The sequence below is a fragment of the Balaenoptera ricei genome, chromosome 2 (assembly GCF_028023285.1).
Source record: "Balaenoptera ricei isolate mBalRic1 chromosome 2, mBalRic1.hap2, whole genome shotgun sequence".
NCBI lineage: Eukaryota > Metazoa > Chordata > Mammalia > Artiodactyla > Balaenopteridae > Balaenoptera > Balaenoptera ricei.
The window spans coordinates 159014096-159038891 of record NC_082640.1 but is presented as its reverse complement, the minus strand read 5'-3'; the positions used below and the strand labels follow the sequence as shown (position 1 = coordinate 159038891).

Sequence of the window (24796 nt, the reverse complement as noted above, 5' to 3'; positions counted from 1 at the left end):
CACCAGATATTGCACCTTCGGATTTCCATTTATTTCGGTCTTTACAAAATTCTCTTAATGGAAAAAATTTCAATTCCCTGGAAGACTGTAAAAGGCACCTGGAACAGTTCTTTGCTCAAAAAGATAAAAAGTTTCAGGAAGATGGAATTATGAAGTTGCCTGAAAAATGGCAGAAGGTAGGTCGAACAAAAGGGTGAATACGTTGCTCAGTAAAGTTCTTGGTGAAAATGAAAAATGTGTCTTTTATTTTTACTTAAAAACCAAAGGCACTTTTTGGCCAACCCAATAGAACCCAATAGTATACACAATACACAAGAGGCAACTCAAATCCTCAGCCTGGTCATAGATAATCATTTTTTATTTCTTGGTAATGGCTGAAGGTGGTAGTCACTTCTGTATTCACAAACAGGAAAAGGAAGAAGTGGCGGGAGGGAGAACTCTGAAGTCAAAGTCCTAAACCAAAATGAACACTCCCCCTGAAATTACAAAATATAATAAAAAATAATCATCATAAAAGCATTATAAACTGGGATGAATACATCAGCAAGTTTTCTGAGCATGAAACAAACATAGGAAAAACAAAAGTAAAAATAACGTATCCTGAACTACACAAAAATTTAAAATCTGTGCATAACACCATTTATCAACTCACAAAGGAAGTACAATGACCATTAAACCATCTGCAAGGCATTCAAACCCACTGGTAATCAGAGAATTAAAACATAGTAATATTCCCCAACCTAAATGTTATAATGGCAAGGATTTAAAACACTGACAATACCACCATGATGATGAAAAAAAGACACCTGGACTATAAACTGGAGAAATTCTTGGTGGAAGATCATACCTGAAGTAAAAGCACATTAGAAAACAAAACAAAACAGAAAGAGATTCATAGATACAGAGAACAAGCTGGTGGTCACCAGAGGGGAGCAGAATGGGGGGTAGGGCAAAAACGTGAAGGGGATTAAGAGGTATAAACTTCCAGTCATAAAATAACTCATGGGGAATGTAACATACAGCCTAGGGAATATAGTCAATATTGTTATAATAACTTGGTATGGTGACAGATGGTCACTAGACTTATCGTGGTGATCAATTCATAATGTATACACATGTCAAATCACTGTTGTACACTTGAAACTAATATAATACTGTACGTCAACTATACTTCAATAAAAATCTAAAAATGAAAAAAGAGCACATTAGAAAAAAAGCACACGTAACAATATTCCCACTTATAAAATTTATGTGTGAGGGGGGTTATAAGAAATCAGCCAGTTTTTAATTTCTTCATTACTGTGTTCTATGTTGTCTGAACTTTCTATTTACTCATGTAAGTACTTAACAGAAAAAAATAACACTATTTCATTTTGAAAAATAAAAGGGACATGTAAGAAGACGTGGTTCCTGTTAATAGCATATAACAGATTTTTTAAAGTTGATATGAAGAATTTATAGTATCAAGATCTGTGATACACTAAGAACTAAAAACTTTTCTAACATGACACTATTCTTAAAAGCAAGAATGGGTATGCCATGTCCTACGACACAGTCTTTTTCATTTTTAAATGACAAGTCGCTCATGAAAACATCTTTATTTTGGAAATAAAATATTTAGGGTGGTAATGAGAAAATTCAAACTACAAAAGTCATTAAGTGTCAGAGCACATATAGGAAGGACAGTTTCTAGCAAAGTTACATTAAAAGACATTCACTTAATAAGTAATACTTCACAGAAATAAAGGAGTAAGACATATAGAAGATGTTGAAAATAAAGCTGTAAATCAACTAATATTGATGACTTACATAATAAAATAAAGAAAAAATACTAATATCCTCCCCCAAAATAGCAAGACACATGGAGTGTAAACATTTCCCTTATAAACTAAACTATATCATAGTTGGCTGGCTTAAGATGACATGATAGTCTTAAAAGAATATGGTCATGGATGTAATAGTATCTTACCCTCTGGAGCTCTGCATCTGGATCCGGGTGCCCTTCTGCCAGAAGGCGCTGCCTGATTTCCTCTAGCTCTTCCTTCTCTCTCTTCCTATCCCGTTCATCCGCTTCCATTTCCTTTTCCCTATCACGCAACCTTTTCTGAAGAGCGCTTCCTCTGCAAAAGTAAATCAGGCCTTATTTAATACTCAGGTCTAAACTACTGCACATCATGTCTCCAAAAGCAAGTTCTTTCCATACTAACAGCTGCATGCTAAGAGACTGAAGACTGTCTTAATGCTCTGTATCTGTAGAACACCCAAGACAGTGTGCTCTCTGCATGTTAATGTTTACTAAGTCAGCACTGTCTTGTCACATATCACCATGCCTCATTCTTAAGTCATTCTAAATGAGTATCTACAAGTAAAAAAGTAGCTTTCAGAGGGAAGAATGCTCTCATTTTATACCTATCCCACAGGGAAACTAACAGGTAATCTGTGTTGTCTTGGAGGCCAAGTTGTGAAAAATTAATACAAGGAGTAGTAATATCCCAAATATTAGTTTTGTACCTTCAATTTAAATCAACTCCTTTCCTTGTGGAAAAAGCACAGGTTCTATTTAGCACTTTATTATATCTCAGAATGTTGAAATAATGTACTGCTAATCTATGATTCAACAATTTTACTTTGCATTTTCTACAAAGTCAAATCCTTGGCATTCATTCAATTTAAGGTGTTAATCCAATGTTTTGATTATTTCAGCTACAGTGTATTAAATTATATATATTAAATGCATTCACTACATGCCTGTATCATGCCATGCACATAAGAAAAAAATCAAAATATGGTTCATAACCTTAGGGAAATTATAGTTTGGAGTGGAGGGAGCAGAAGAAACCAAACAATTTTACCATAGTGCCATAAATGTTAGAAGAATGAGAGCAGTTTAGAAATGCCACGGGAACAGATATCAGGAAATGCAGGCTTCATAACTCTCACTTCATAATAGTATAGCAATTGGGTGAAGGAGGGTGGGAGGGTGTTCAGGTTACTATGTAGCACTCTAGAAATCCTTGAAGACAAAAATCTCTAGGCCACCTTAGATAGTCATAAAGGTAAGTTATAATTTGCTATAAAAATTGAAGTTCTTTAAAACACATGAGGGACTTCCCTGGTGGTCCAGAGGGTAAGACTCCGCACTCCCACTGCAGGGGGCCGGGGTTCGATCCCTGGTTGGGGAACTAGATCCCGCATGCATGCAGCAATTAAGAGCCCGCATGCTGCAACTAAAGATTCTGCATGCTGCAACTAAGACCCAGTGCAGTCAAAATAAATAAACAAACACACATTTTAATAAATAAATAAATAAAAAATAAAACACAGGAAGAAAAGTTAATTTGTCACAATACTATTATGAACCTTCCTCCAAAGAAGGTGCATAGAGTTATCAATTCTTTTCTAACAGGCCCGGACCCCCGGAAAACAGCATTATCAACTATGGGGATAATTACAAGATGAATTCAAAGATTTCTTTCTTATTCCACTGAGTGAACTTGCACTCTCTTGTAGACAAGAGAAAATACAGCTAATAAAAAGCTGACAGTATGAGTTCATAAAGCAAGGCTTCTTTACCTGTAATATTTGGGATCATCTCTATCATCATCATAATCTTCTAAGAATTCTTTTAGTCGTTTAGCTTCTTTTGCCTTTGAGGAAATGAAGGACGAAGTGTGCAAAATTAACATAGAAGTAATTTAGATTACCCCCTACCCCTTTATTGGGAACAGATTTTTCTTATCCATACCACTTGAACTTTTTCATTCTCATAAACTTCATATATTAAATGTAAATAACATTAGATTTTTTAAATCTTTTACTCTTAAAAGCAAGTCAGATTTAGGACTTATCCATGAAATGAAAGCCACATATACTGATGGTACGCTACAATAAATTTTCTCTCTGAAGATAAGCTTCAAAGTACAGTAATTTTTTTCTAATCAAACCTAAGCACACCAAGAAAGAAAACTGAAAGTTATCTTATTGAATCTGTTAACCGGACAAAAATATTTTACATTTCGTTTATAGGTAGATGATGGTACAAGTAGTTTTTATGAATTGCAGGATTAAAAATTTAAATCACGTTTATGCATCAATCCAAAGGTAATAATGCCTGCCTAACTTTGAGTACACAAACCATGAAAGTACATGAATCTCTCCTATTTTTGGAATTTTAAATACAACAACTATTACATTTCACAGAAATTATATCTAACCATTATATACAGACATAAGAAATACTTTAAAATAAGTATTTATAATCTACATCTCTACTATACCAACAATATTATATACAAAGCAGATGTAGGTTTCTGACTACAGTAAAATATTAACACATTCCATCCAGTTCAAATGTTACACCTCTCTAAAGACTTCCCCAATGTAACCATCTATCCATGACCAACTCCTTCCTCCAGACAAAACTAATCACTTTCTCTGTACTTCACTCCCAAAAAACTGTGAACACACCATTATCATACCTTAAACACTCTCACACACACAAAATACATCAACTACTTCATCTCTCTGACAATACTACCCAACTGTTTAAGAGTTTGAAGCATTAGTTATTCTTGTACACCCAATACCTAGCACAAAATTTGTCAAATGCATTCAAGTAGATTGTCAGGTAGTGATGACAATATTTACAAATATCTAAATAAAACACAGGGGACTTCCCTGGTGGGGCAGTGGTTAAGAACCTGCCTGCCAATATAGGGGACACAGGTTCGAACCCTGGTCCGCGAAGATCCCACGTGCCGCGGAGCAACTAAGCCTGTGCGCCACAACTACTGAGCCTGCGCTCTAGAGCCCATGAGCCGCAACTACCGAGCCCACATGCCGCAACTACTGAAGCCCATGTGCCTAGAGCCCGTGCTCCACAACAAGAGAAGCCACCCCAATGAGAAGCCTGTGCACCACAGCAAAGAGTAGTCCCCGCTCGACAAACTAGAGAAAGCCCGCATGCAGCAACGAAAACCTATGCAGCCAAATAAATACATATACACACACACACACACACACACACAGGAAGGCCCATAATGTACATACTAAAATATTAACAGTCACCTTTCATGAGGTGACTTTTTACACTATACACTTCTGTTACTTGAACATTTTTTAATGAGCAAGTAACTGCTTTTCTAACTGGATATTTTTTTAAGCTCCCAAACAAAAAACTAATAGGAAATTTTTCTCTAGAAAAACAGGTTTCAGATTTGCTTGCAGGAAGCGGAATCACTTCTTCAAATAATTATGTCTCTTACTATATCATTCTCTATTTTCTAACCTAGGGTTTAAGAAGAAATTCTAGAATGGGAGCTACAATCCAGGGAAATCAAATTATTTTAAATAACTGTAGGACCTTAGAAGACCTACCATCCGGAAAACCCATATTATCTATCTAGTTGCTGCATGCACTCTTTTGGTTACTTACAAAAATTCCCTCTATGTCTCATGTTCGAAAGCTATTTGAAGAAGATTCCTAACTTCAGTAATGTTTTTGGAAGAATAATCTCCAAACTGGAGATAAAGAAACCTTCATGAACTTCTGGCAATGATAGAACATATGGAACATAATACTGAAGCAAGTACTATGATAAAATAAATTATCTTTTTGTCATTTTACTTAGGTAACAACCTTGGCCAATTGCTTTCACTGTTACAGTCTATCAAACAGTGTAAATGAAAAAAACAACATTCATTTTTATGATTATCATGTAGTTAAAAGGAAGGACAATGTAGTAACATAAGGAAAAACAATAATTTATAAGTGCTATATACTGAAGTCAATAATTTTGATTTCTAAAAACAGGTCTTCTCATGAGACTATTTCCTTCACCCAAATGTACTACACTAATACAGAATATCAAAGCCTCTTAAAGCCTCTTGAAATTCAAAAATATTGCAGATTCTTAATCAAACAAAGGTCTATAAATTCTCATTTTATACTATGACAGATTTACTTTGACAGTATGCCAAATGGTAATTTAGTTTATAGGGAGCAAAAACGTGAAAAATAGGAGGGAAAAACATTTTGGTGTACTGAAATGGTCTCAAAGTTACTTGAAATATATAAAAATTATCTATACTGGGAGCTCATACTTTTTAACTATAAAGTCACTTCTACTTAACAGTAAAGATTTGATCTGATTTTTATCTGAAAAATCACTTATTTTTAACCAAGAAAATTACCATTTCTCTTCTTCTTTCTTCTTCTCTTTCAGCCTCTTTCTCATACTCCCGGGTTTTCTTTCGTTCTCTGATTTCCCAATTCTTAAGGCGCTAAAAAAAGAAATTGTCAAAGCTTAAAAATGTATACAAAGGGTTCTAAAATTTTTGACTAACCTACTAAGTACCAAGATTTAAGAATAAAAGCTTTCCCTTAATTTACCTCTTGATAAGCAGCCTCTTTCTCTCGGAGCTTTCTTTCAAGTTTTCTTCGTTCATATGCATCTTCTTCATCCTCTTCTCGGTCCCGCTTCTTGTCTTTTTCTCTCTCGCGCTCCCGTTCCCTTTCTCGCTCTCTCTCTCGCTCTCGTTCTCTTTCTCGTTCCCGTTCTCTCTCTCTCTCTCTTTCCCTCTCCCGTTCCCTTTCACGATCTCTGCTCTTTTCTCTACATAAACAAAAGATTTAAAAAATCTGTCAGTCTTTGTGTTTTCGTTTAAACACAAGAGAAAGTAGGACAACATATATTATGAAATAATATACAAACTCACTAGCCAGAATTTAGCATTTGGTTTCTGCAGAACTGTAAACTCCTCTATACAAGTCAGAAAGACACAGAATATAATCCTGGCCCTAAATTCTGAACTGCTTTCTAAACTCAATGTTAATGCTTATCAGCATCTCAGAAAACAAACAAAAAAACCTGGATATGAGAAACACTAAGGGCCAACGAACATGTTACAAGATAGTCTACTTCACTAGTGATCAAGGAATACAGATATTGGCAAAGGTGAGAAGCAAAGAGCATTCTGGCATGTTGCATGGGTAAACCAGAACTACAGTTGACCCTTGAACAACATGAGTTTGAATTGTGCAGGTCCACTTATACACAGAGTTTTCTCAATAGTAAATACTACAGTACTACACGATCCGAGGTAGGTCGAATCCACAATTGGTTGAATCCATGGACGAAGAACCGCAGATATGGAAAACCGTGTATACAGAGAGCCAACTATAAGTTATACTCGAATTTTTGCCTGCACAGAGGGTCGGCACCCCTAACCCCGGCACTGTTCAAGGGTCAACTGTACATCTATCAGCAATAAAAAGTTCTCAAGTATTTAATTCAGAGTGATAAAACCAAACTGCAGATTTGTGATACCATGGATGTAATTATACAAATTTATGTATATATACGATATGAAACAGTACACTGTAGTAAAAGTATAAACCACTCATTTTAATACATGTCAAATTCTCAATAGTGGTTATTCAAGAGAATAATGGTTATTCCAGTGGAGGAAGGAAGGGAAGGATTTTAGTGCCCACTAAAGATTAATAAGAGTACTGAATTCCAGTTAACGCAACCGGGGGACCTCCCTTCAGCTATAATCAGGTAGAATAATATCTCAACACGGTAATGTATATTTGAAAACTAGCCTGGGAAAAAAAAAGGTGGGATTTCCTCTCTTTCGTCTACTGGCTTCCTTCTACTCACGCCCTTCTCCACTTCCTTTGTTCACTTTTGCTCTACCTCATTCCTAAAGAATTTGAGATGATATGTCATATGAATTCAATATAATTATGAAAAAATTTTAAATAAAACAAAACCAAACCAAAGTGAAATAAATTACTAGGAGCCATAAAGAAAAAGTAAACTTAGAGCCTGGGAGATTAAGTTGTGGCCATCCAGCGGGCTATAGGACCAAACAGACACCAGGAGCTAAAAGCAGTGGTACTAGAGCTGATTTCCCAGTAGAGGGGACCTCAATCAAACAGTGACTAGAGAAAATGCCCACTGACCAAGGGAGAGAACAAGGAATCATGTCTATCCAAAACACTGGGTGGACGGCTGGTGTGTGCTGGCTCTGTATAAAAATTGGCTTCAGACAGAAACTAACACTAAAGTTGAAAATTGTTAATTTAACCAATATATTTTCTTTTTTTTAATTTATTTACTTTTGGCTGTGTTGGGTCTTCGTTGCTGTGTGCAGGCTTTCTCTAGTTGCGGTGAGTGGGGGCTACTCTTCATTGCGTTGCGCGGGCTTCTCATTGCAGTGGCTTCTCTTATTGCGGAGCACGGGCTCTAGGCACGCGGGCTTCAGTAGTTGTGGCTCACGGGCTCTAGAGTGCAGGCTCAGTAGTTGTGGTGCACGGGCTTAGTTGCTCCGCGGCATGTGGGCTCTTCCCGGACCAGGGATCGAACCTGTGTCCCCTGCACTGGGAGGCAGATTCTTATACACTGCACCACCAGGGAAGCCCTTAACCAATATTTTACATGTGTGTGAGACAGCAAGCCAGGCATGCTTCGTGTCTCAGGAAGTTCTATCACCACATCCATGCAAATGGCCCAAGAGAGTACTAACCTGCAGTTCTATTAAAGCTATCAAGCACACAGTAACTTCCATAAAGCCTTACCTTGATCGACTGCGATCCTTATTCCGATCTGAGCTCCTTTCTCGATCACGGTCCCGATCTCTCTCTCGATCCCGATCTCGATCTCTCTCTTTTGTCCGGTCACGATCCCTATCCCGTTCTCGTTCCCGCTCCCGTTCCTTCTCCTTTTCTCGTTCACGTTCTCTTTCCCTTTCTCGTTCCCGTTCTCGCCTTTCTCGTTCCCTTTCACGCTCCCTCTCTCTTTCTCTCCGTTCTTTCTCAATTTCCTGTCTTTCTTTTTCCTTTTTGCCTTTCTCTTCTTCCAGTTTCTAGAAACCAATAAAAGTACTTTTAGAGTTAACTCTATAGCTCCAGTATTCAGACTTTTCCCGGCGCAAAGCCCAATATTGGGAACGACAGAAAAAAAAAAAAACCAAACCACTGGTACTTTACTATTAAATACTTGTGGCTTTACTTAACAAATAAAACTGAAGCAATCACAAGCCTAGATAGATTTCGTGCAAAACCATACACTCTAAACAGACCAGGAATCTCCAATCTTGGATGCTGGGAGATTGTGTCAAGTGTGGCTGACCACTCAATGATTATGTAATAACTAAAATGACCATGAGGAATGTGATGGTTCATAATAATTTCTAGAAATACAATCACTTGGCTAAAATGTAATTCTTCCCATTATGAATTTCTTTAAATCAGTGGGACTACTGCTGCTAACTATAACCCCAGACTTCCCGTTACCTAACGATTATTAGTTGAGTGTTTTAAAGGGGAGGTGGGGGAAGAGAGTCAGGTCACTGGAATGCAACTAAATAATCTTCTGCCCTCTGGTTTGCCCACCCTCCAAAAGACAAGCTGAATTCAGCCAATATCTGCCCTATCACCTATGGAAACATTTACTCCCACCATTACAAGATGGACAGCCCACCAAATACAAAAAGTTTGAAAATCACTCGCTTCAAGCAAAAATGTACATAATCATAATATTTTTATTTAATTAGATTAATTTTTGGCTTAATGTTAAAAGCAACATATTTATGCCCATTATGCCTATAAGACAATGAAAATACATGAACAGTGATAAATCCATCCTTGGAAGGAACGATTGCGTATTAACTTACAGATGCTGTGCTAGGACATGGATCGCCAACACTGGATTAACCTTGCCTACAAGCTATGCTTCTGGGAGGAAGAGCAAGTACATCGTTCACAAATAAACCAAATAACATTCAGACCAAGTTTGTACCCTGACAAGATTACCAGCGTACCACACGGCTTCTGCACAAACTCAGAAAAAAAAATGCCCCAAACAGGAAAAACAAAACAAAAACAAAACATTTTTCCTTTGGTTCCATGTTTAGTGTCACCGAAATTTAAATGACAACAATAAAATGTGCATTTTTTTCTTTTCTCAGTCATGTAAAGCATTTAAAACAACTTTAAAAAGCAATCTTACCTGTTATACTCTCCTTCTCTTGCTCATGGATCAGAGAACTGATAGAAGATTACGAAAGAAAAACTAATGCATGAGAAATCAATATATTCAGCTGTGGTGCCAGTCTTATATCAAAATGGAACGTAGGCAAAGCCAATACTGAATACATTGAAATTACAAAGGGAAGAGAAAAGAAATGGCAAAAAGAGGATAGAAACTGAAAACTATTGAAAGGGGTAAATTCTAATTTTTGAAACAGTACTATAATGGAATAAAAAAATGTGTACTGTAAAATGAGGCTAGACTACATAAAACTTACCTCAGTGTCATACACTTATAAAGAAATTTGTTTATTTCTGAGATAATAAATACTTACAGATTATTTTAGCTGTTCCAATAATTTCTTTTGTAGAGTCCCTCAACTGTTTTATGCTTGCCTATTCACTACACTACTTATTTCTTAAATGTATAGTTCCACTTATATAAATAATGATTTGTTTCAGAACTCATTTCAGAAGTTTAGTTCTAAGTAAATGAAAAAGTGAGTGAATCTTGTCCATACTAAATGCAATTCTAAAATATTATATCAGATTATATATGCAGTAAATAGATACACACAAACACATATATATTTTTTAAGACAAAGACTGCAGAAAGAGGAAATGAGGTGGTCTAAAAAGACATAAGAAAGTAGTGAAATAATGAAGAGGAAAGGACAGAAAAAAAAAATCATAAATCTTACCTTATTCTCTCTTCAGACTCGTCCGTGCTGTAAATGGACGCCCCCTGCCACGCTGATACCCTGACAGTCTGTGGTTATTTAATAAACTCACACCAAAACATGCAAAGGTTCACTGAGCTCAATTTTTGTTACCGAAGTTTCAAATATCCCCTTTAACCATACCACCCAATAAAAAAAACTGCTTTTCTTTTTCACTTTGATTTTTATTTTTAAAACACATTTTGGAAATTCAAAACATTCTCCCCACAGTGAAATACGTGTAAGGCAGTCAAAGGCCTGACAGCTTCTCAAACTCTGAAGCAATTACCTTTTGAATTAATTTTTTAAAACATGATTTCCTTATACTTTACCAATGACATGACACGATTTAACAAATAACAAAAAGGGGGTAAACCACACACACACTGTATACCATTTTCAAGCTTGCTCAGAAAATTTTGAGTACTGAACCTAACCAAAAGCATTACTCTATAATGACTTCCCATGGACTAACTTTCTAACTCTCAAAATTAATCTGGGAGAACTACAGTCGTGCTTTTAGACATACTTAATTCCTGAAAAGGCCCTGTGTATGTGAGCTAGGGCTCGGCATCATGATAATAATGTGTTCAACAGCACTGAGTCGATGGCATTAATTGTCAACGTGGGATTTCGAAAGCTATAAGAAAAAGTAAGATTAAATAAAAGAAAAAATGAACACTTAACATCTCACTGAGTTAAAGGTCACTCAATCTTAGGAAAGAACCAGTAACATCTTATTATCTGTAACATCAAAATACATTTCACGCAGTGTTTGCATTTCACCGTCCATAAGCATCACCTTCAACACCAGGGAACATTCACAGATGCACTGTCATTGAGAGAAGCTTTCAATAGGCAAAACTCGTGAGTGGGATTTACGATGAACAAATACCCATTTCCAAGCCAGTTACCCCTTTGCATATTTTTCTGAGGGGGCATCCATAAATATAATAAAAAACAGAAGCTCATACTTACATCCTATTCCTTGTTACTTTCCAAGCTGAGAGTTTCATCTTGCATTAGTCACCATATGATCTCTATCATAATGGTGGGGGTCAATGAATAGATTAGCTTTATGGGAATTTACAGTTCTTCCATGCATCTAAAATTTGGTAAGTCTGGTAACCACTGACCTACTTTTTAAAATCTCCCCCGCTCAAATCTATACAAATATAATCTTAAATTTTAATCTCAGCTCTAAAGAAAAGGTTTTCCTAAGATTAAGTTAAATAACTGCCCCCAGAAATACACTACAGTGTATGTTATTCTGCTGCCCCCTTGAATCTAGTTTAAATCTGACCTTGATGTTTATGTTGAAATCTAAAAATAAAACTAGCTTTTATTCATATTAAAGTGAGATGACTGCAGAGTAGTCAGTAACTGAAAAAGCTACGTACAATATGCCAAGGACTACTCTAATATGGTAATCGTCTTCTGTTTCTTTGTTTCTATCTAAATATCAATTAAACCTATATAAAAAGCATTTAAAATTATATTCTACTGTAAGGTTGATTTTTCTTTTTTTGTCTGTTTGCTTTGGATTCTGTAAAAAGTCTAGATTGGTATCAAGTGAAAAAAACAAGAATACTACCTTGTGTGTGTCTCTGAATTTGCTGATCTCTCGGGATATCAGGTCTCTTTTGTCTTCTTCCATTTCTATAGCATTTATATCCTCCTAAAAGACAAGGGGGACAGGTGGGAATGCAAAACCATCAATCTACATTGATATAAACAGATAGACGGAAATTAAAAGTTAGATATTCTGTACAGGTTTTACAAAAGACAGGAGTAAATAAAAAACTTATGTAGTAACAAATCCAACAATCTAAGTTAAAGAGTTAGATAGACAAGAATCACAAATCTGGCAATTAGCAGTAAACATAAGTTATTGCCAAAGCCTATAATGTAAACTAACCTTAGTGATGAGTGGATAAGGGATCAGTGGGGCCACTGGAAACCTGCGAAAAATCTGCGGAAAAATCCACAAAGATTAAAACAAACAAACAAGAGTTCATATTACTCTGAAAAACAATTTTCTATATGTTTACACTGTAAGCAAAGCAAGATTTCTGTAACATTTTCTTGATTTCAAATTACTTGATAATAAAAAAGATTTCACTCACTCTATAACCCCTCCCATGACCCACCACTTCCTCTCCCTCCAACACCCCCAACCAGTGGAATAAGGAGGGTCTCGCACTAGCAGTGCTTTTTCCTTGATCCCTTCCAAGACAGAGGAAACAATCGTAACAACAAAATTTACCCATAATTCCTGCCATAGAGCAGAATTTCTTTGATTCTCTCCTCCCAACCCGTATCAAACAAATATGTCAAGTTATTTTCTCCTTTGCCATTAATGGGGGAAGAGGAAGAACAAACCCTACAGGTCTCAATTACCCTATACCTGACTGACTCTTAACAATTACCATTCCCAATGATTGGCAGTTCACTAGACAGGTTCTTATGGCCCCATGAGGAAGAACAAGCCAAGTAATAAAAATGTACCTGGCCACGAAGAAAACTGAAGATGGACTAATATGGCAATAAAATCCAAAATACTATGAACTATAACTACCCCTTGATATTAAATCACAATATATGTTTCATAGTACTACTTTTCCAGGGCATATACAACCCATTCATACAATACACTTCCAATATTTTTAAAGAACACTCCCTATAATTTCTCTAAGTATATCCAAATTAAATGAATATAAGAAAACCAAACATGTTCTTTCAATCTGGACTCCCTACTGTTCAATTAGCTTAGGATGACGAAAGTAGGTGATGATACAATACACTGGGGAGGAGTGTTTCATCTCATGCTACTCTTTCATAGTACTCCAGTTATAAGGCCAATAGCATTACTGTCCATGGAAGGAAATGAGACGTGACTTATAAGGAAAGGTGGCTAAAAACTTGAAAATGGGTCAAAATCCTCACTGAATGAGACCTGGTATCCCGCTTGGAGCAGAGACAGAAGAAAAATAATAAGGGAGTAAGGCAAAACAAGGCCAACCCCTTTGTGACAAAAGGGGAAAAAAAAAATCTTACTTTGCCCCTTAATATCAGTTCCTATTCATCACTCAAGTCTGGGGGTTTTTTTTTCCCCCTCTTACTTAATGAATCCACAAATATGCACAAGCTTTCATGTCACTGCATTTCAAACATGCGAAACAGGAACGTTGTGGTAAAAAAAAATTAGGAAGTTAGTTGGTAACACATAGTCAAATTAGCCTTAACACTATATTGTTATAAACATTAGTCACTCTACTTTCCCCTCAGAAGTTGGAAATAATGAAAGCACAAGAGTGACAGTACAAAATGTAAACTGTAGGAATGACTCTGTTGTCAGAAATCAGTAACACATACGTCCTCCTTCTTTTCCTTCTTCTTCTTCCTGGGGTGAGAGTCAGATTCTTGCGAGGGGGCATTGAGCTCGCTGGAGTATTCCCGTATTAAAACTTCAATGGCCCCTTTGATCATCTGATCTCTTCTCTTTGTTTCTTCATCTAAGGCTTCTTCATCATCATTAGTGACAGTTTCTGGCCTGGCATTCTTAAAAAAAAACAAGGCAGATTCAGGAGAGGGAAGGGGGAAATCAAACAAGAAAATCAAAATCATTCTAAAACAAGTTAGTACACAAAACAAACATGTTTTCTCCCAAACATCTCTGCAGTCCTATTAAACACAGATTTGGATTTATTCCTAACTTCACAAAACTAAACTTCATTTGTTTTATTGTTTTTTCCTTAGATACACGGTACTTTACGATTTTCTTTTCCTTTCTACCCTTGATAGTTAACATTCTGACCCCTAACCAGCTACAGAAAGACCGAAATCATAGGGCTAGCGTACTACACATCTGCAAAGCTTTCACAATTTTTCAGATTGTCTTGCTCAATACCTGCACAAACTAATGATGTTTACTGAATAACTCATTCAAAGTTGAAAACTTTATTACATGAAAAAAGCAAAATACTATTTTATGTACACTATGGTAGCCACCATTTAAAATAAACAAAAACAGCGACTTCCCTGGCGGTCCAGTGGTTAAGACTCTGCACTTCCACTGTAGGGAGCGCGGGTTTGATCCCTGATCGGGGAACTAAGATCCCATATGCCGTGCGGCACAGCCAAAACAAAACAAAAATAAACAAATATAATAAAGTGTTCAAAAAAATTTAAAAAGTAAAATAAACAAAAACATATGTAGGTTAAACAAAAAACACTTGATGGCTATATAAAACAAAATGCAAGCATCAGGAAGGTCAGGGGCTGAAATGATGGCTTCTTTTTTCCCCTCTGCTTTCTACAATGTGGGAATACCACTTATAAAGCTCATACATTATACACTAAAAAGGAATTGACTCTAAATACTGCACATCTTTCTCCCCATGACTTGCAATTGTAACATTATAAAAATAAGTAACTCTTTGTAGGACTTTATTATCATTATTATTATTATTGTATTTTTGGCCAAGCCACGTGGCTTGTGGGATCTTAGTTTCCTGACCAGGGATTGAACCCAGGCCCTCGGCAGTGAAAGCAGTCTTAACCACTGGACCACCAGGGAATTCCCAGGACTTTATTATTTTTTAAGAGAAGTCGACTGTTACTTGTGTTGATGTGGGGGGAAAAAAAATTTTTTTTTATTGGTTTCCAATGTCCTACTATCCTTCTTGTTTCTGTCTGTTTTATTTTAAGGCTCCTAGTTAAGGAATTAATCCAGTTCAAATGACAAAATTTAGAGCATGACCTCTAGATAATTTCATTACCCTCAACTCTTCTTAAAACCTGGAAAGGTGGGAAAGTAAGACAAAGAAGCAACAAGATAAACATAAAGATGTATGTGTACAAAAATTTTTGTAACTTAAAACTACATACATACTTGGGTAAACATATATTGTGCAAAGTTTCAGATACAAACAAGAATCCTGCTCTTCTGGACAAATGCTGGCTCTTGGTCACAATGCATGCAACTCTATTCAAGGTGAGTTTCATACCTTGTACCTCCTTCATATAACCTAGCCGTGATTTCATAACAACTGGCATTCTGAAAAGCTATCTCCAATGGATACTTACTCAACAAGCATTTATTTCTTAAATTAATTTGCTCAACAAACTTTTAAGAGCCTACCCTATGCAAGATACTATGTTAGATGGTAAAAAATTCAAAATTAAAAAAAGAAATAACTTGCCCTTAAGCATTTAACAATACAAGGTAAGAGAAGGATATGATATAGACAACCTTCACGTAAGTCATTAAATGTGATATTATAAAACTAACCACTCTTTACTTTCTCAAACCTGCCTCTTCATCTAATCTTCTTGTAACCAACTTTCTACTTGGCATCTGGGATAAAGACAAGATGCTTTAACCAAGGACTGTAATTAAATTGTTTACATTATTTACCAAGAACATTGTAAACTAAAATTGTGGTGATGTGTTGTTCCTTTCTTATTCTAAATCAATAACATATCACAATAAGGTCATTATGCAGCTTTCACTAAAATCCCTTCAGTGAGACTCTGCTTCTCCAAAGGTTTTAAATGAAAGAATTAAACCACCAGTAACTTGTCACTGAAACCGTAGGTCCTGAGATACATATGGCTATTTCAACCCAAATACTCAGCTGTTGAGACCTAAATTCTTTATTAGGAAAATATACCTCATGAGGGAACATCCAGTCTGTGTTTAGCATTTTCCCTACATTCTAAATTTCTTTCCATGAACCATCTATATCTCCATGCTTTTTTTAAGCATAAGGACTGAGGTGGGGTTATAAATCCAAAGGCTTACTCATCTAAAAATACTCATAGCCCCTAAATTCGCTACTACCATCATCCTAAACCAAAACTTAAATATTAGTATAGCTGGTCTTACCTAAATTAGAAGTAAAGCATTTGGAATGAACTAGTTCACACCACCTTACAAATGACTACTGCCCCTTGATCTATAGAGAAAATGTACATTTTTAGAAGGAAAGTTTATGAGCCCAAATCTCTTAACCAATTGTTAATGTAAGAAAAACAAAAGTAGCAATATGTATCATGGAAGGAAAAGTTATTTTTAGTTTCAACTTAAACTCTACCTCTGGGTCCTGAACCACAGACAGTTTCCTGATTTCCAGTTTTTTCTTCCACTTCAGAAACAGAAAGCACATTCAGTAATACTGAGCAGCAAAAAGTGAAGGGTTTGGAAGTACAAGAGGATCAAAGAAATCAACTGAATATCTGAGATGTTTACATGGCCCACCTATTTGGCTCTTTTCAGAGGAATTAAAAGCTTCCATAGTAAAGCTGCTAGCTGGAGAGTTAGAAAGCAGCTCTACTAGACTCACTCTTTGGCACTGACCTCTAGAGTTCAAAACAAGAACTTCTTTGGGAACTAAGCAAATGCAGAGTTCTTTCTTTTGAGAAAACGTACATTCAACCAGACTAATTTCCAGGCAAAGATGTGAAAATGTTCCTACCTGCAGTATCTGATCTGTCCTCAATTAAAATGTAAAGCAAGCAGCTCTTTCCAAAGATTATCTGTACTTCCACCGCTTGGCAGAATTCATTCTTGAATGTGTGATTAACAAGCACTATCTGTGACGATCAAGCAAATATCTCTACTCCTATACCGCTACTGCTGAACAACCAGAAAGCAACAGGACATGGACTAGATCAGCGTGGCTACCCCAAATGAAATACTTTTACTAAAGGTCATAAAAGTTGCTTCTACAAATTCTGCAAAATCCAAATAAAAGCTTTTAATCAAGCTACTACTCAAGGCATATAGTTCCTCTTAAAATTCTGGGTCAGGAAAAATCTCTTTCTAGCCAAACTCGTGGTTCTTTTTGAATCGGAGAACTATACAACTAGTATTTTTTCTTCTGTCTGGGAATCAGGAAAATGTCTGGATAGGTAGCATACAAGTTTCTCAATGTCTCATTCTCATGTCACCTACTTTAAAAGTCACTATTTTCTAAATTTCTCCAATAAATTGACAATAAAAGAGAAAGAACAAGTATACTTTCACATTTTACCCTGAAAAATCATGACAAACCTGCAATCTACTCCACAATATACTCTCATATTGGCTTAAGCTGTTTGAAAAAAAATTTTAACTGACAGAATTGCTCAACATTTTCATTTTACCAGTATTGCTGAGTAAAATCGACACTCCAAGAAAATATACCATGTTTGTCTTATGACTTCAAGTACCTCTGGGCACCATGCCAAACGCACCCAGAAGTCATGTCTGTTAATTTTTTAAATTTCATTTTATTTGAAATAACCGTTCTGTTTTTATTGGAGGTGGCTTCAATTCCATTCTTGAAGAAAAATATAAACAGATTTCAATTGTGATTCCTCTTACTAATGGTGATTACAAAATAAATCAAAGTCACACGATTATACATTTCCTTATTTATTACGTAACTATACAGTGAAGTGATTTACTTCATATTCAGAGTACACCATCTGCAAATGCCACCATTTAAACCACCTCACAAGCTAAATTTCAAGCACAGTAAAACAATGAACCCAGGGAATTATATAAAAAACTTTGACGACACTGAATGCATGCTTTATTTTAAAAAAGAATTCAGTTATCACAGCAAGGAAAATCTAAGAAGTCTTGCTGCAGACAGTTGGCTTTTTTAAGGTTTTACTGGTATGACAGGCAATAGTGCTGATATGAGATAAAATACAATTTCTCTGGAGTGTAAATTGTGTTACTTCCTTTTAAAGCTAGGGAAAGACAGTAAGATTATCAGGTGAGCAACATAACTGCAACTGTTATAATAAATGTTCACCCCATTCTTGTTATAAGCAAGACCTTAAGCCAGGTTCTGTGGAGGTACAAGATGAAAAAACATAGTCTGTGAATTTATTGTCCTGTCTATCTTATAATCAGAGAATGCGGGATACAGGAATGAAACAGGGTACAAGGAGCCGTGAGAGAGCAATACAAACAATACATACGACAAAGCAGACTGACGTAACAACAGTCAAATCCTGTTTTATATGAGAAGAGAGGATTTAATTCTGCCTGAGAGGAATCTAGGACTGATGACAGCTATATGAATCAAGCAACATTTTAACTATATGGATAGAATTTCAACAGGGAGCTTGGATGAGCAACAAGGACATCAAAGCACAAAGGAGTTTGTAGGGATACATGACTGACACATGCAGGGAATTGATGGAGAAAGCTAGAAAGGTAGACTGGAGCAAGCCTTGGATGCCATGCTAAGAATATAGGCTTTACACTGTGAGAAATTCAAAACCATTAGGATGCATGAGCAGGGGAGGGGGCTGACATAATTATACTTATGTTTTAGAAATATAGGGCAGTACTATAACAGGCAGATGAGAAGAAAACTAAATGTAGATAAATCAGTTAAAATACTATTAAAAATCCAGAGAAAGACAAGATTAAGTGAAAAAAAGGCTGTTTACAAAATAATACTTCAGAATTCAATCCTCCATTTATAAAAGAAAAATAAACTCACATATTCCAATTAAAACTATATTCACCCATACAGAGGAAAATGCCTGGAAGAATATGCAACAAAAATGTCTACAGTGCTTACTAATGATGATAGAATTATGGGTGATACTTAATGTCTTCTTTATAGGTTGCTCTATTTTTACGAATTTTTTTTACAATGTTTTTGTAAAGGAGGGAGTGGTGGAACCAAGAAACCTATTTCTACTTTGAATGATAGTGAAAAGCCTGAAGAGAGCAAAAAGGCTGTTTTGTTTTTGTAGGGACAGGAAGGTAATAATGAATCTATTTTGGATCTGTTCAGCTTGATGTGTCAAAAGGAACTAGGAAGGGAAAACAAGGAAATATACACTCAGGTTTTAGCTATTTTTTGCTTTGTTGAGAGGGAATAATAATGTATACATTACAATACAACATACAAAAATTTCCTTTACTTTAGCTTCACTTAATAGAGCCACCACCTGATGAAAGTAATAAGACTTATTTTCATTCATTTTAGAACCTGTGTACTTCTAAACAAGAGGGCAACTAATAAAAATTTTGTAGGTTGAAATATATTTTGTACTTACTTAAAAGCTGCCTTAATGAATTAGCTCTGTTTGGAATAGTCTGTACCAGTGTTTTCTCTGGCAAGTTAACCTTGTCCAGCCTCCCTTACTACCTTCATCCCAACCTGGAACAAGCAAACCAACAGTCATCCACCCACTATGGGTAGATAAAAGACTTAAAATAACTATAAACTATAAAAACACCCTCTTGATGATCTTGTGAAGCCCCGTATTAGATTTTTCATAATGAGAAGTATTTACACTGAAAGAGCACAGCTGGCCTAGAGAAGACAATGCTATAGAAAACATACCCCATTAGAAGCTTTCTTCTTTGCTTTCCATTCATCCAGTTGTGCCTTTGTCTTTGCATCAACTTTAACAAGTAGCTTCTTCTCTCCAATCTGCAGGTCATGCAATAACCTGAGTGCACGGAGGGTTGATTCAGGCTCCTTATACTCACAGAATCCGAAGGCTAGCAATGGATGTAAAGAATTAGTGAAACATCAATACAATTATGAAAGATGAAAAATATTTATGAAAAATTGAAATCATTACAGACCAAACATTATAATACAGGGATTATTTATTTTGTCACTCTTCCCTTTCCTTCAATTACCTTTGATACGGATTTCACTTTTAGTACCCTCAAACAACCAAAAGAAATAAGAGAAAACAAAAACAGGGGAAAAGAAGAAAAATTCTCATCAGGCGAATTGCTACTTATTAGAAGTGCTGATAAAATATTTAGCAGAATCAACAAATTTCATGATTAATTCTTTTAATTATTTCATCAATTCATTCCATCCTGACTTCCTAACAGCTACAGATAAGTGAAAACAGTCTTCCTGAACCTAAATACAGCACTTTTCAATTCAGAGATGTTAAACTACAAAAGTACTGATCTTTTATTCTAGTTACCAGTCTCATTTTTCTGTATCTGTTTCATTTTAATAACTAGTCTCACCATTATTACCATGACTTTAAACAGATATTAAAACAAAATTAAATTTAAGAGTAAACATTGAAAATAAAATTAAACAAGTGAATCCAAATATGTGTACGGTTAATGATACAACCACATATTCTGAGTGATTTTAAAACAGAAAATTTGACCATAGATTTAAGTTTGATATATCCTAAGGACAAAAAGACCTGTCTATAAAAAAGAAAAGTTCAATATTCATATTGTTGATGACAGTATTGGTGCTATTGGTCTGAAACTGCTGTATGTGAAATGTGAGATGATAATAATAATAAATAATAATTATTTAATAGTCTATCATCCCCAGTGTTGAAGCTCAGGATTCTAAATGTGGAAGAAAGGAAATATAGACATATGACAGGAAAGATTAAATAAAAAACTTTTAGGCTTGAATTTGAATTAATGTGCACTGGCAAAGCAAAGACCACACCACTCCTACCATGAGTACACCTCATTTCCAGATGGCCATTTTGAAAACAATTTCCCACTGAAAGGAATCAGAGCTTCTTGAGAAATGGCTGATACCAAGTCTGGGGCAGAAAAACTACTAGCTGAGCTCTGAATATCTTGTCATCCCAGATAACAAGGAAGCTATCAAAGGCATTTAGGCTTGTGTCAAAAATCACCAAAGATCTAATTTCCAGAGGCAACTTGAGAAAACTTAAGCTTCACTAGTGATAATGACAACTAATCCACATTAAATATAATAACAATTGAATATGCTTCAATCTAAAACTTCAAAATACTTAAAAAAAAATCACTGGTAGAGGATGCTGACAACATAAGATCATTCTTTTGAAAAATGAAAGAACCAAAGCATTTATCCTGTTTTTCTTATAGAAATTATACCTCTAAGTAACCAAATAGTATATGGAGGAAGAAATTTATCCTTATAGATGTATTCTACTAACAAATGAAGATTTTTCTTCAACGAAGGAAAGACAGAATTCTTCCCAATAGACTGTTACATTTTGCAACCCTCCAGTGAGGGAATCAACATATGCACTGACAATCAACAGCTGCTAACATTAAAAAAAACCGGCGCGCACCCCCGCCCCGCGCGCGCGCGGTCCGACAGCGCGCGCGGCTCCCGCGCTGCCCCCCCGAGTCCCCGGGGAGGGGTGCGGGGGGCCGCGGCGCCGCCCGGGGGCTGTCACGTGGCCGGGACGAGGTGGAGCTCCGCTTCAAGGGCGGCTCTTCCCCTCCCCACCAACCTTTAGGCTTTGAGCCGGAGGAACGCCCGCGGGCTCTCCTTCCCGCTGCGCTCCCTTCCGCGGCCGCCCTCCCCGCTTTGATCGTCAGCCGGCAGAGAGGGTTGTTCAGTTCAAGGGAATGAAGAATTCAGAATAATTTTGAGAAATGGATTCCAATATGGAGAATAAAAATAAGTTGAGTCTTTGACCTGCTTTGAGGAAGCATATTGTCCATTTGTCTAAAGTCATCTGTAATAGCCAAACCAGTGAAAATGAATTCAACGTTATTTTTCCAGGTAGAAAATCGTTCAATCTATTATAATTTTTCAGAGAAGAATTCCCAGTTTTTGGCTTTCGAAAATGACGATTGTCATCTGCCCTTGGCCATGATATTCACGTTAGCTCTTGCTTATGGAGCTGTGATCATTCTTGGGGTCTCTGGAAACCTGGCCTTGATCCTCATCATCTTGAAACAAAAGGAGTTGAGAAATGTCACCAACATCCTGATTGTGAACCTTTCCTTCTCAGACTTGCTTGTTGCTATCATGTGTCTCCCCTTCACGTTTGTCTACACGTTGATGGACCACTGGGTTTTTGGTGAGGCAATGTGCAAGTTGAACCCGTTTGTGCAGTGTGTTTCCATCACTGTGTCCATCTTCTCTCTGGTCCTCATTGCCGTGGAACGGCATCAGCTGATCATCAATCCACGGGGCTGGAGACCAAGTAATAGACATGCTTACGTAGGCATTGCTGTCATCTGGGTCCTTGCTTTGGCTTCTTCTCTGCCCTTCCTGATCTACCAAGTATTGACGGATGAACCGTTCCAAAATGTGACCCTTGATGCGTTCAAGGACAAGTACGTCTGCTTTGATAAATTTCCATCAGACTCTCACCGATTGTCTTACACCACTCTCCTCTTGGTGCTGCAATATTTTGGCCCACTCTGTTTTATATTTATTTGCTACTTCAAGATATATATACGCTTAAAAAGAAGAAACAACATGATGGACAAGATGAGAGACAATAAGTACAGGTCCAGCGAAACCAAAAGAATCAACATCATGCTGCTGTCCATTGTGGTGGCGTTTGCGGTCTGCTGGCTGCCGCTCACCATCTTCAACACCGTGTTCGACTGGAATCATCAGATCATTGCTACGTGCAACCATAATCTGTTATTCCTGCTCTGCCACCTCACAGCCATGATCTCCACTTGTGTCAACCCCATATTTTACGGCTTCCTGAACAAAAACTTCCAGAGAGACCTGCAGTTCTTCTTTAACTTCTGTGATTTCCGGTCTCAGGATGACGACTACGAGACCATCGCCATGTCCACCGTGCACACGGATGTTTCCAAGATGTCTCTGAAGCAGCCAAGCCCAGTCACGCTTAAAAAGATCCACACTGATGATACTGAAGAAATCTGAACCTGCCATAGCATTTGGTCCCTGGTGACATCTGTTTAAAACCAAGCACAACCTGCAACAGACTTTAATTCCCTGTTCTCCCAAGGAATAGGGTTGAAATCACTGAAGAAAGATCAAGATTTTCTTGTCTTGCTTTTTACTGCTTCTGTAGTAGCTGTCATAATTATATTTGGAACAAAACCTGTGGGCTTTGGAATCTCCTGGCGATAGTTTTGACCAGACATCTTTGAAGTGCTTTTTTGTAAACTTATGCATAGAATAGAAAGGCTTTTATATTGTATTTATTAGAAGGAAATTTCTTGAAAGGATTACTGTTCACTGACTTTAGAAGCACTACACCTGATGCTCTCACTTGATTGGGCCATCCTTATTCGATGAGATTGTCAGTAGATTGGGCAGTCCCGTGTAAGGTTAGGCATCAAGCTTCAGCCTGTTGCAGAGGTGATGGCATGCAAAAGCAGCATTCAGGGTGTGAGCTAGAAGAGAGTCTGTGTCCTGTATGCCTCGTCTGAAGTCATTCAAAAGTGATTTGCATTTTTTTGAAATTTTAAGACAGGAGTTCATTTGCTCCTAATTGATTATCACGTAAGATAAAAAATACATTTAAAAATACTTCTCAGCTGTGAATATCTTGGGGAATTGGGCCACCCACAAGGATTAAGTGGGACAGCAGTTCCCTAACTTTAAAACTATTTTGGTACCTGACAACCAAATGATTTCAGAGTAGTTAGTTTAACAAGTAAATTAGTATTGCTTCATATGGTTGGATTATATTTATTTGAATTGATGGTCAAGAGGCTTTCCATTCTTCACAGACTGTTCAGTGTTTGTCAAGCTTCCTAGCATAAATATACACGTAATTCAAAGGCATTTATTTCCAGCTAACAATATATATAACCACAAAGTGTATTTTCTATACATCAGTGCCTATATACTAACTCATTTTTAACTTTTAATGTCCATCTTTCAAAGGACACCAAGGTACAATGTTGAAAGAATGTCCACCCTGGGTAGCAGGGGTAAATACAGGAAAATTGAGGACACTTCACGTAGCTCATGTTAACTTGTTTGAACTTTGTGCCTGTGGAATCTTACCAATCATGCACTATGTACTGAGGGGTTGTGTCATGTTAATATACTTCATTTCATGTACCCTGTAATCATGATTGAGCCTCAGAATCATTGGGAGGGAAGATATTTTAAAGAACAAGACATATCTTTGATGTATTATACAGACATAGTATTAAATGTGTTTGATTTTAGAAGGGCAGACATTTTCTGTATTAAAATTGTTTCTGCCTTAAAAAAAACAAACAAAAAAAACCAACAAACAAAAAACCCAATATGACTCCTAATGAAAGAGCACTACCTTTAGAGAATTCTTACATATA

The 24796-nt window shown here is 36.5% G+C and overlaps 2 protein-coding genes across 3 annotated transcripts in view; one reads left to right on the top strand and one right to left on the bottom strand.

Annotated features, from left to right (window-relative positions):
- The window catches only part of RBM25 (RNA binding motif protein 25), a 55709-nt gene that overhangs the window by 9871 nt on the left and 21042 nt on the right, over positions 1–24796 (bottom strand). For both annotated transcript variants that reach the window (XM_059914574.1, XM_059914573.1), the window contains 9 exons: positions 20118–20278; positions 14131–14316; positions 12674–12727; positions 12350–12433; positions 8585–8871; positions 6392–6614; positions 6193–6282; positions 3574–3647; positions 1970–2120 (listed from right to left, as the gene is read on the bottom strand). In XM_059914574.1, coding sequence (XP_059770557.1) covers positions 1970–2120; positions 3574–3647; positions 6193–6282; positions 6392–6614; positions 8585–8871; positions 12350–12433; positions 12674–12727; positions 14131–14316; positions 20118–20278 — 1310 coding nt within the window. The remainder of the gene's footprint in view (positions 1–1969; positions 2121–3573; positions 3648–6192; positions 6283–6391; positions 6615–8584; positions 8872–12349; positions 12434–12673; positions 12728–14130; positions 14317–20117; positions 20279–24796) is intronic.
- On the top strand, positions 22236–24673 carry LOC132360690 (neuropeptide Y receptor type 1-like). Its single transcript, XM_059915772.1, has one exon. It carries the CDS (start codon positions 22254–22256, stop codon positions 23403–23405), a length of 1152 nt encoding a protein of 383 aa, XP_059771755.1. The 5' UTR covers positions 22236–22253; the 3' UTR covers positions 23406–24673.